The sequence below is a fragment of the Gambusia affinis genome, linkage group LG13, assembly GCF_019740435.1.
Source record: "Gambusia affinis linkage group LG13, SWU_Gaff_1.0, whole genome shotgun sequence".
NCBI lineage: Eukaryota > Metazoa > Chordata > Actinopteri > Cyprinodontiformes > Poeciliidae > Gambusia > Gambusia affinis.
In genome coordinates, this window is record NC_057880.1 from 27,109,666 (window position 1) to 27,121,434 (window position 11,769).

The 11,769-nt window shown below is 43.2% G+C and overlaps 1 protein-coding gene across 1 annotated transcript; it reads right to left on the bottom strand.

The window, feature by feature from the left end:
• Nucleotides 1-440: 440 nt before the first annotated feature.
• Nucleotides 441-8,573, bottom strand: LOC122842802 (cytochrome P450 26C1). Its single transcript, XM_044136990.1, has 7 exons — nucleotides 8,447-8,573; nucleotides 7,642-7,935; nucleotides 5,875-6,099; nucleotides 4,791-5,066; nucleotides 4,563-4,721; nucleotides 3,846-4,220; nucleotides 441-1,718 (listed from the first exon to the last, which is right to left on the bottom strand). The coding sequence occupies exons 2-7, from the start codon at nucleotides 7,846-7,848 to the stop codon at nucleotides 1,374-1,376; spliced, it is 1,587 nt and encodes a 528-aa protein (XP_043992925.1). The 5' UTR covers nucleotides 7,849-7,935; nucleotides 8,447-8,573; the 3' UTR covers nucleotides 441-1,373.
• Nucleotides 8,574-11,769: the final 3,196 nt, after the last annotated feature.

Genomic DNA, 11,769 nt, shown 5'->3' on the forward strand with positions numbered 1-11,769 from the left:
CTGCTCTGTAGTCCATTTCCTTGCTTTTGGAGCGGTGTCCAGTCCACTTGGTGTTCACATTCTAACCGCTCCAGAGTTCACTTCAACCAAACTGATGCTGAGGTTTATAATACCAGAGTTGGATGTTTTTGGTTGATTACTCGTCCACATCTCAAACGAACCGGACATTCTAGGCAAACGGGCTGGATCTGCTGGATCTGGATTAAAACGGACTAAACTGTTTTGGTGTGAATGCATCATTAAAGGAGACGCCGAGTCAGTCACATTCATCTCTGCAGAGGCCTGGCAACAACACATTTGTCTGATTCAGGTTTGATGTACAAGAGTTGCATCTATACTTAACGTGACAGACGCTCTAGTAAACTGGACCCGGCCCGGCCCGGCCCAGCCCGGCCCGGCCTGGTGTATTCTCCAGATAAATAAAAACTCCCAGAACTTTGTTTGGTATCTTCTAATTTAAATGGACTGTACAGCAGCTACATCTGATGGTCTCAGTGTACAACCAGGACAACAGTATATACAGACTCCTTAAAGTGGAGAAAGTGCATAAATCTATCTGTAGCTAACATTTCATAGCGCCGCTAGCAGGCTAACGGTCCTCCAACGATAACAACATCAGAACCAACAGACTCTAAGTACAAAGATCCTAAAGGAGAAAACATTACAGGTTAGTGTCTCTACAGCAGACGAGGCCCATCTGCGTTAAATACAGCTTATTCAGAACACTACTTCATTTAAAGCACACACAGAAACAGATCTATGAAACATTCATAGAAAAGAGGAGAGAACATTTTGAATGTACACGTTTTCTGAATTTTCGTTCCCGACTCCAGCAGCAGCTTCCAGAGCTGAAGAGCCTCTTGAATCTGGAGAACGTCTCTAAAACCTTCCAGGCTCTGATGAGAACTGACTGCTGTTCAGGTCTGATCCTCCAGACCCAATACCTTGCTCAAAGGCACATTGAACCAGATGAAGCAGAAGAGGGAAACTCACCCAAACCTGAACCAAGCTAAAGTCTGAGGTTGAATATCCTGAAGGTTCAGATGATCGGGTTCACAGTGATGTAGAAGTTAGAGAAGCAGCAGAACTTTTGCTCTGATGGCTTTTTGATATGAAATAACTTAAATCTCATTTACAGACAGTAGAAAGAGAAGAAGACGGAGAGATCTGTTGGTTTCTGTACAGCTCTGAACAGAAACCTTAGCTTATGTGCTTTCAGTCCAGCGAAGCGCCGTCTGCAGGAAAAAGGCCACATAAATAAATTACGATGCATTTAGAGATGATGCTGCTGCTGAAGTGCTGCAGGATGGCCTGGCTGGTGAGGTTCTGATCCGTTGCTCAGTTTGTAGAGTAAAGTCTCAGTTCTGTTGCGTCTACAGCGGGTTGCTGTAGGAGAATCGAACGTGCAACCCGTTCACCGGGTGCACGATCGGTACCGTTTGCATTTTGGGGAACTCCTCTGAAGCAAGGGTCCATTTGCACGTTCCGATCAGCTCCACGGCCAGAGTCTTCAGGATGATGTGCGCCAGCTCCTTCCCGACGCAGCTGCGTACGCCGCCGCCGAACGGAACGTAGCTGAACCGAGACGAGCGCCACTCGTCCCGATCCGGGCCGAACCGCTCCGGATCGAACTGCTCCGGACTCTGGAAGACCGCCGCTGTCTCGTGGGTGTCCCGGATGCTGTACATCACACTCCAGCCTTTAGGGATCTGGTAACCCTGTGGTAGAAACAGAACCAGACGTTAAAACAGAGACTGAACGTCTTCGGTTTGTTCTGGGAGTTTTGGACCTTTTGGAACAAACTGAGATGTGAAAGATGAACTTCTTCATTTCTTGTCTTCCAGGATCTCTGAGGACCATCAATGGTTAACATGAAACATTTAAATCTGCAGAGGAAAATCAGAGCTGATCTTTATGGACCTGTGCAGGTCTGAGAGTGAAATCTGCTTTTAAACCAGATTTGATCTCATTATTGATGAAGGGAAAGGAATTATTTAATGAATTGTTTGTTGGTTTTAGTTTGATTTGCTGCATTTATTAACCATTATAGAGGCTTTTCACCAATTCATGATCTATTATAATCTGGATTACATCAACCTGTTCAGGGACTGCAGGGAGAAATGAGCATTTTTGTTGCTACAACCTGGAACCACAAATCTCTACTTTTGAAAGGTTAATGAAATGTTACACATTAATATAAACACAACTTAAAAAACTCTTGTTTGATTTAAAGTTTTGCTGTTAGGATGATGTTTGTTTGGGGCTTTTTTGCCGTAGCAAAATTTGTTTATATCCTAAAAAAGTGATGGAAACATTTTTTTAGTCAAGAGTCACATGATCAACAAGCAGATGTTACCACTGGCAGAAACCATGAAGAAGACAGGAAGTAGTTTATGATGCAGCATGTTGGTAAAGACTTACCATGTAAACAAACTTATTCACATAATATTTTAATTGTTTCGTATTTAATGGAGCCACCGTGTTTCTGAAACGTTGTTTTTTCGACATTAGCAGAATTATGACAGTTTTTCACACGTTTGTAATGGAAACTCAGCCAGTGAGAAACTGTAAACCAGTCAGAACCTTCTGGTGACCCAGAGGTAAATCTAACTGGGTCAAAGCTAAATTCAATTTTACGTCAAACGACAATTTGACTTAAAAACAGAAAACAAGGTTTTTTTATGTGAAATGTGATCAGAAGTGGATTATTCAGTCTGTCACACAGAGCTGCACTGAAATAATAATAATATGCTTTGCTGCTTCCATTGAAGGTTTAGTTTCTTTAATTATCTGACACTGAACAACAGAATGAACCATTATTATCCTCTCTAACTAGAGCCGCGCCTTCAGATCAGAGATTTCAGCCTCTCGGCTTTATTACTGCAGGAAAAGGTGCAGAAATGACAATTATCCTTTTGCCAATGGGGGCTGGAAACGGGGGGCATGTTGAGGTCAAGGAGAGGGGATGTAAGGACCGAGGAGGACTCTAATCTGATCTCTAATCCTGCATGAAAAACTCAGCAGGTGGAGCAACAAAAGGCCAGATTCAGTCTAGAACAAGAATTTCTATGAGGGCTCGCTTTAAGAGGATAAAAGGAAAATTAATTGATTGGCTGGAAAAATTAGACTAAGGCAGATTTATTCTTCACATCTGAATAAAACTGTAATGCAACCAAAATAAAGTGTCAGATTTATATGAGAGGAGTTAATTTCTTTCTTTTTTTTTATCTAATTCCATAATTAAGTAGTAAAATTGATCACAAAGCTTCAGCTACTCTAAATGTTTGCATTGGAAAACTCTGGTGTTAAAAAAGAGAAATAATTTAACTCATGAATTAAAACAACTTCTCATTTAAAACGGGGAATTATTTAGTCTGTTCTTCATTTTGGCCTCTTTAGCTGGACGTGGCTGCAGGTCAGAGAGGAACCAGAGAGGAACCAGAGCTTCACGTCTCTGTGGATGTGGGTGAAATCAGAAATTCTCCAGTTTCAAACCTGAACAATTATCCAGAAATCACATCTGAGATCAGTTCTGCAGTAAACGGATCCGGTTCTGCAAAGACATTCTTGATTCAGGTCAGTTGGGGTTTTCCTGTTTTCCTCCCAAGCAGCTGAACCTTCCTGATGTCGTTTTAATGATCTCAGTCAGCAGCTCTCCTGACTTCCTGAAGGTCTTTCATCACATCTTCAAATTGTTTCTTTGGACTTTGTCTGCTCTGAATCTTCATAAACGGAGTGTTTTTCTGGTTGCTAGCTGTTGGTACTAAATGGTTCCAGAAAGAAGAATCTGAGATCCTTCCACTGACTGCTGTTGGGTTTTAGAAGTGGTTTCAGCTCTGACTTACGTCTAGTTCGAAGGTCTGCAGGGCGGTCCGGTATCCCCCGGAGACCGGCGGCAGGAAGCGGAGCACCTCCTTCACCACACAGTCGATGTAGCGGAGCTGGCTGAGCTTCTCCAGACTCAGGTTCGGGACATGAGACCGAGGAGAGGCGCCGTCCGGCTGACCGCTCAGCAGGCAGGTCGTCTCCGGCTCGTCGCTCTCCGCCTCGCCGCCGGCCGGGTCGCAGCTCCGCTCCGGCTGAAATCCCAGACCCTCGGCCTCCAGCTCCTCTCTGGCCTTGTCCACCACGGCCGGGTGACGCAGCAGCTGCAGAACCAGGGAGGTGGAGGCGCTGGCGGTGGTGGAGTGGGCAGCGAAGATCAGCTCCACGGCCGTTTCCTGGAAGAAAAAGATTGAATTTGGAGTTTAAATCATCACGACTGAGGAGTCTCAGTTTCTGAGGCTGCGTCCAGTCCGTCATCTCCTACTACAAAACCACAACCAAGCTGATCCAGAGCACTACACCAAACATCCTGCTACAATCAGTGCATCACCACGGCAACAGGTGTGAGTTTCCTCCATGTTTCCTGAGCTCTGCTTCCTAACCGGTGGGTTAGTTAACCAGGTTCCCTCTGAAACCTCCAGATGAAGGTCAGCCTCCCAGTGAAACCTGGTTAAACTCCATGTCTCCTCCTTAGCGCAGCAGTCCAGCCTGATTTTGGTGTTTGGTTTTCCTGGTACCTTGAGCTCCTGGATGCTGAGCTCCTGGCCTTGCTCCTTGGCACCGGACAGCATGAGGTCGAAGGCGTCCTGGTAGTCGTCGTCCAGCTGCTGCCGCTCCAACTTCTCCTGGATGATTTTTGCCATGTTGGCGTGAAGGATTTCTCTGGCCTTGATGCCCTGCAGAGAGAAGTCCATCAGAACCCGTCCACTTCCCAGGAACGTCGGGGTGCGGGCGAGGTTCGGTACCTTGCGCAGGCCGCTGAAGGGCGTGTCGATGGGCAGCGAGAACAGGTTGTTCATGAGCTGCTCGAAGGTCTTGGCCAGGTAGACGATCCGCTCCTCCTCCATCTGCAGACCCAGCAGAACCTGCACGGCGATGCGGAACGTCAGCGACTTGGCCGCGCCGTAAACGTCGATGGACGCCGGCGCAGAGACCCACTTGGCGATCTCCGCCTTGATGACGTCCTGCAGCCGCGGCAGGTAGGACTCCAGCGCCCCCCGGCTGAACACCTTGGCCAGGATCTAAACACAGAGAGGGGTCAAAGTTCAGCTGGACATTGTGAAATGTGTGGATGTTATTTGTCTTATTTTTCAGATTTTAGTAGCACTGAACAATAAGAAACACATCACAATATAATCAGTCGATATTGATAATTATCGATTAGATTTTTGTTTTAATATCTAAAATATTACCAAACTGACATTTCCTGTTTTATCCAAAGTTTCTCTTCACGTCATTTTTCTGTTTTTAAGCAGTTCTGAGGTCTTAAACTGCTGCTGCGTAATTCAATAAGCAGGCTGTTGCTAGGTAACCGAAGAGTGAGTGAGTCAGTTGATGTCACCAACCTGAGCTGATGACTAGAGTCTAGTCTTTCCTCTGCCTACATCTCCCAGAATGCAGTGCGGTTCAGTGAAATGATTTAATATTCTATCAGACGTATTATCTGTTCGTATTGTTTCATATATTATTGATTTATTATCCAGCTCCAGATTTTAGGCTTTAAAATACCAGATTTCTACTTTTCTCAGTCTGACATTATTTCTAAATCTTCTATTTCTAATTCTTACTTTTCTAATCTTCAATAACTTCTTAGACTTTTACTTCAGTAAAAATATGTCAAAGTATTTTTGTTTCTACTGGAGTCCAATAGTTTGTTGTATATCTGTCCGTCTGTCCGACTGACTCAGCAGGTTCATTGAATCTGCTGTCTTTGGAATTGTTTTGGTTAATAATGTTTAATTAAAAGGCTAAAAGACAAAAAATTAGCTTCTTTATCATAAGTATGATAATAAGGACATAAGGTTGCCCCCTCCCTGGCCGATGCATCACCTTCCTCTTCCTCCGGTGGATGTCTCCCACAGAGTTGACGAGTGTGTTTGGCCCCAGGATGATGCGCGTGCTCTGGGGCCACTGGGTGCACACCAGGTTGTGCTCCCCCAGCAGGATCTTGCGGATGTTTTCGGCCCCCGTCACCCGGATGAGGGGCTTCCCCAGCAGGTGGGTCTTAAACACGTTGCCATGGCGTTCCCGCCGAGAGATGTGGAAGTTGGAGCCCTGCAGTGGGAAACAGGACCAGGAAGGTTGGGAAAAATATTTCAGAAAAGTAAAAAAGAATTGATCTTGTTTGTGTTTCAGTCATTTTCCATTTTGTTTAGTTATTGCCATTGTTTGTGTTTTGGTTTGTTAGAGTAAACTTTCCTCTTCCCTCGTTTTGTTTTTCTCTTTTCCCTCAGTTGACCTTTGACCCCCCCCCCATCCCAGCTGCCGGCTCCTCTCCTCACTGCACAAATATAAATGTTTGTCTGGTTTCTTGTGTAAAAATCTTAGTTTTGTGTTTTTTAAATGTTCTAAGTGAAATAAATTGTCAGTGGAACTAGAACGTTTTTAATCAATAATAATAAATTATTGGTGTAAAACAAACTTCTATTTCTTGCTGAAAAGTGACTGAAATATTTGCAGTAGAAACTGGACCAGGTGTTAATCAGTACTTTGTGTTTTTGCAGTGCAGAGATTACTTTTGCCATTTGCTCCCTCAGTGTTTCAGCCCCTCTCTCTCGTCCTCTCCTTGCCAGATCCTTCTCTCTGCTCCTCTTATCCTGAACTCTGGACTCTTCAGCTCAGCTTACAGGTTTTCTGCTGGTTTAGAGTGAAAACTTTCTGGTTTCAGAGGTTTTGTTGCACCTCTGAAGGCCCACAGCCTCACGGATCCTCCACCGTGTTCAGACATGTCAGCATCACGTGTTACAAACCCTAAAATAACCCATCTGACTGGAGACCCTGTTCTGTTTAATCAGCTCCACATGTTTACATTTGAGACAGTAGGAGAGGAAATTATTTTTCCTGACATGTTGTCTAACCAGCTGGTTGCCATGGAGACCTGGTGACCCCAGAATGTCTCTGTTTTCTCCAGAGGTTTTCTTTATTAATGTTTTTCCTCCCAGCCTCTTTCATCTCAGGTCCAGATCTTTAATTATTGCCCTGACTGGTTGGAAAGTCTTGGGTTGTAATTTTTATTTTCAGACTTTTTGAAGTATGTTTTGTAAAAATAAACGAATCTTCACGGATGTCATATTTAGTCTCCAGGGAAACTAAATGTTCCCAGAACTGAAATTGATGGATGTATTAAATTTTTTTTATTATTTTTGTTTTGGATTAATGCATTAAATAAAATCTTGTATTTTCCAGAAGTTCTCCTTATTCAGTTCTTCGCTATTAAATGAGAAAAGAACCAAAGTGACAGAAAAACAAGTGAAACCTGTCAGCGCTTCGCTTTGGAGCGACCTGGAAATTCAGGAGAAATTTAATGAAGGGAGAAAAAACTGGAAATATGAGAGCGACGCGTAAAGTGAGACTGGATCGGTTTCATTTTCTGCGCAGAACGGAAGGAGGGATGGAGAGAGAAAAGAACCGAACTGAACCGAAAACCTAAAGTTCTTGCTGCCCAGAGACTGAAGTCAAGTCCGCACATGTTGCAGAGAGAAGCTGGACGAGGAGCTGCTGCTTCTGGAAGCTTCCAGCGGCTCGAATGATGTTTAAATAAAGGCTGAAGTTTGACGCCTGGTTCTGGTTCTGGTTCTTAGTGAAGGAGTTTCTGACCTGGAAGAGCCAGTGGAAGGTCTCCCCGACCAGCGGCCAGCCCATGGAGCCCCGCGGCAGCGGCAGGCTGCTGTCCGGGTCCCGGGTCAGGCTCCAGCGGAGGCTCCACAGCTGCCGGGTCAGAACCAGCAGCAGCACCGCCGACAGCACCGAGGTGAGCGCGGTGGCCAGGGCCGACAGGCTCCCGAACTGGGCCAGGGGGAACATCTCCTCCGAGCGGGTCCACTTCCCAGCATCCACCTGCGGCAGCGCGGAGAGACTTGGAGCGGCTTTCTGTCCGCAGTCAGACTGGAGCTGGAAGGAAACAGTCAGATCAGCTAGGAGGGAAATTTAATGAGGAAAAAATAAAAAACGAAAGAAGAAGTTGATTTAAACTCTGGCTGAACTTGAGCTGCACATGCTGCTGAAAGTTTCCAGCTCAGGAGAGGAAATCATTCAGAGAAAAATGTCATTAAATCCTTCAGGTTGGATCTCCTGCAGGTTTCATTACAGAGGAGTCTTTCTGATAAAAACACCCACCTGTGATGGGCCGACCCTCCATCAGGAGCTGTCAGCTATTCCAAACACTTTTACGGGTCTGCCTGCGCCGGCTTGTCCGCAGCGCAGCGCGCCTTTATAGGTACAGTTTGGGGGCTTAGCCGCCCCCGCCCCCGGGCCCGGGCGGACCGGCCCGGGTTTATGGAGCAGCGCCAATAAATCCGCTTTAAAAGCTGCAACTGCTGCTGGCTCGGAGCCGCCGCAGAAAAGCTCCTATTAAGTCCTAAAGAGTTCTGGCTGGTGTCGGGTTCTGATCCAAAGAGCTTACCTCCAACACGCGTTTCCTCGGCAGACTTAGATCCTCCTCAGATCCTCCTCAGATCCTCCTGTGATCCTCCTCAGATCCTCCTCTGATCCTCTGGTTCTCCTGCTGCGGCTCCAGCCTGGAGGTTCCTGCAGCCGCGGCGCTGCAGCGGCTTTATAGGCGCAGCGTCGCGGCGCGGCGGGCCACCTTCAGCTGCTGACGTTGCTAGGAATGTTAAACAGGCTGTTCATTCAGAGAGAGAGAGAGAGAGAGAGAGAGAGAGACTGAGGAGGGAAAACAGGAGCAGATCCGCAGCGTGCGTGTGCGCGCGAGAGGCTCAGGTAACCAATCAGCGCAGATCAGCTCTCAGTCCGGCGCAGAGTTGGATCTGCGGCTTCAGTTCGGCGCAACGCTGCGGACTGCGCCTTTAACTTCTCTAGCAAAGTCTGCTGAACCTTAAAACAATTTATTACTTTCTGAATATAAATTCATTTATTTTATAATTTTATAGGATCGAACATTTTAATCCAGAAAAATCATCTCGGCTCATCTGGATCTTATTTTATCCGAAGTTCTGGGTTAAAATCACCGTAAACTGTTTTTTTCTACATTAAACTGTCGATCTCCACATTCTGATGATAATAATAATAATAATAATAATAATAATAATAATAATAATAATAATAATAATAATAATAATAATAATAATAATAATAATAATAATAATAATAATAATAATAATAATAGATCCAGATCCGCCGCTGCTCTCATTCAAATAGATTTTTTAAAATTGGTCATTAAAATATTTTTGCAGTAAATGTGAGATTTAATTCATATTTTCATTCGTTTCATTCATTTTAGTTTAAATGATTAAATCCCTGCATGCAGCGCAACATGAAAAATATACATATATATTTATTATTATTATATATATTTTAGTTTTCATTGTTAAAAATTCAACTCGCTAATAAACATGTTGAATATTTTCCTCCAACATCTCAGCTTTTAACATCAAACTGAATCTCTGTGAAGATGCTCCATGTTAGTTATTTTACTAAATGTAATAATTTATTTTAATCTGGATTTTTGAGGCTCGGAACGGAACCGGTTTGAGATTTAAAGATTTCAGTTTGACATAAAAACAAAGAGACACACATGCTGTTATTATTGCAAATTGATTTATTTTATATATATTCACATGATCAACATAATGTTTATTTTTTTATGTTTTATCTAATTTATTAATTAAATCAAAATGAGCAAAAGATTCGTTTAATTCTTTTGTATTTTATTTAATCAACATATAACGTTTAAATTGGTTAAATGATCTTTTTTTATCTGTTTTTTTTTTTTTTAGATATATTTTCACCTTTTATTTTTTATTTGTTTATGCTGAGAAACATTTTTGAAATGATCCGTTTTTCTGATTTTTTTTCTTCTGTTCTGGAAAATATAAGTATACATTTATTAGAATCTCATTAAAATAAAAGTTTTTGTTTGGCTGCAGAATCATTTTAGTGACGGTTTTCATTCCCACCATCAATAAAAATGTTTTATTTTTAATTGTCATTATTAAATTGTTGCTCTCACCATTTTCATCAAACTTCAGTTTGGAAATTATTCACAAAATAAAAATAAAATCCACCTCATTTATTGTGACGCTTAGAGAAAAAACTTGGTTCTGTTTCTGTTCAAAAGTCCCGATCAGATTTAAAGGAGCCTCCTCCTGCCCCTCCCCCTGCTCTTCCTCCTCCTCCTCTTCCTCAGTGCTCAGCCTTCATCAGCGCTGGGATCATCATCATCCTCAGTGAGAGTTTATCTGATGCTGTTCTGATCAATTCAAACATGCAGAGAAAATCATTTTATTAACCTGTGACTCTGAAATTCATCCCTCCATCCATCAGGGGTTATTTATTATTACATGAATGTTGAAGCATCACTTCCTGCTCAGACTTTCTAAAACACTTTCATTCTTTGAACCCAGAACCTCCGTTGAAAGTTTTAGTTTCTGTTTTCCCAGATGGATTCTCCATCCCAGAGAATCTCATCAGTCGCTCCACAGAGTTCATCAGTTTTACCTCTAAGGTAAGAAGATCATTTCTGCAGCTGGTTTCCAGGATCCATCGTTAGTCTGGTTCTCCAAATCCCAGCTGGACCGGGTCAGTCCTGCTCCTGCAGTCAGACTGACCCGACAAAACAAACCGGATTCAGTTGAGTTTGTTTCTAAATGGAACCAAACCAAAAACAGCTTCTCAATTCAGACGGAGAAACCAGCTGGTTGCATCAAGTCTCCAGCAATCTCTGCTCAACAAGCACAGGGCGACAGTGGAGAGGAACAGGATCCAACACCAGTTCTGCTTCCAACAGGAAGTCAATGATCCCAAGCTAAAAGATACTTTTATTTTATTGTTTCTTATCCTTTCTCTGATAAAAATAAGATGCAGATGTTTGTTCTTCATGTTGACAGATTTCCAGGATCAACCCTGGAAGCATCAGAGTGTCGATCAGCTGGGATCCAGAGGGATCAGATCCAACCAGGAGAAGAGATCTGCTCAGAAGCTTCCATGGGGGGTTCTGCTCAAACACTTCAGCTAATCCGGGTCCGGAGCTTTTAAAAGCTTATGTAACAGAGACATCCGTCCTGCGGCGCCTCGGGCCGATCGGAGCTCCGGTTTCAGGGAGATGGACTCAGATAAATTCCTTCAAAATAAAAGAACGGTTCTGGGTTTAAACCCATCTGGACGTTTTGACCAACCTGAGCTCAGAGGATCAGATCTCTGAAAACTTTCATCAAACTTCTGGGATAAAAAGAAGAAGAATTGAATCCAGGATGCATCTCTACAACATATTTTTATATATTGAGTGATAAAGGAGTGGATATAAGTGGAGGTTTGCTGCATCAAAGCTTTACTGACATAAAATACCAAATTCTTTACTTTTTCCGAATTGTAACTTCAAATTTGGCATCAAATAAATCAGTGAAATCTTTGATTTAAGGCATCAAACTCTGAAATGCAGTGATGTAAAATATCTGGATTCTGTGTAAAATAATCCAGCCCAGGTTTGACTAATCTAAGAGTTGTTGGTGTTGGAAGGAGGAACGTTATGATTATGATTTCTAGAATATATTGATATTAAATGAACCTGATGATATTTTCTTGTAAAACGGTCAGAAAATCTTCGGTCTAAACTCCTTCTGTTTGCTGATTGGGTCGGTTGAAATCCAACCAGAGAAATTGAGCTCAATGGGAGAAATCCCAGATGGAGAGCTGAAGGAGATGAGAACTGATCAGGATTGTGTAGGAAGGCCAGGCAGCTAAATCAGCGACTCTTTCACAACTAAACAA

Excerpts from the sequence above, each read along its gene's own strand:
- LOC122842802 (XM_044136990.1), bottom strand. The coding sequence starts at position 7,848 with ATGTTCCCCCTGGCCCAGTTCGGGAGCCTGTCGGCCCTGGCCACCGCG. Across the intron at positions 6,100-7,641 it reads CCTTCCACTGGCTCTTCCAG|GGCTCCAACTTCCACATCTC; the intron begins GTCAGAAACTCC and ends TTCCCACTGCAG. Across the intron at positions 4,221-4,562 it reads TCAGCATCCAGGAGCTCAAG|GAAACGGCCGTGGAGCTGAT; the intron begins GTACCAGGAAAA and ends TTTTTCTTCCAG.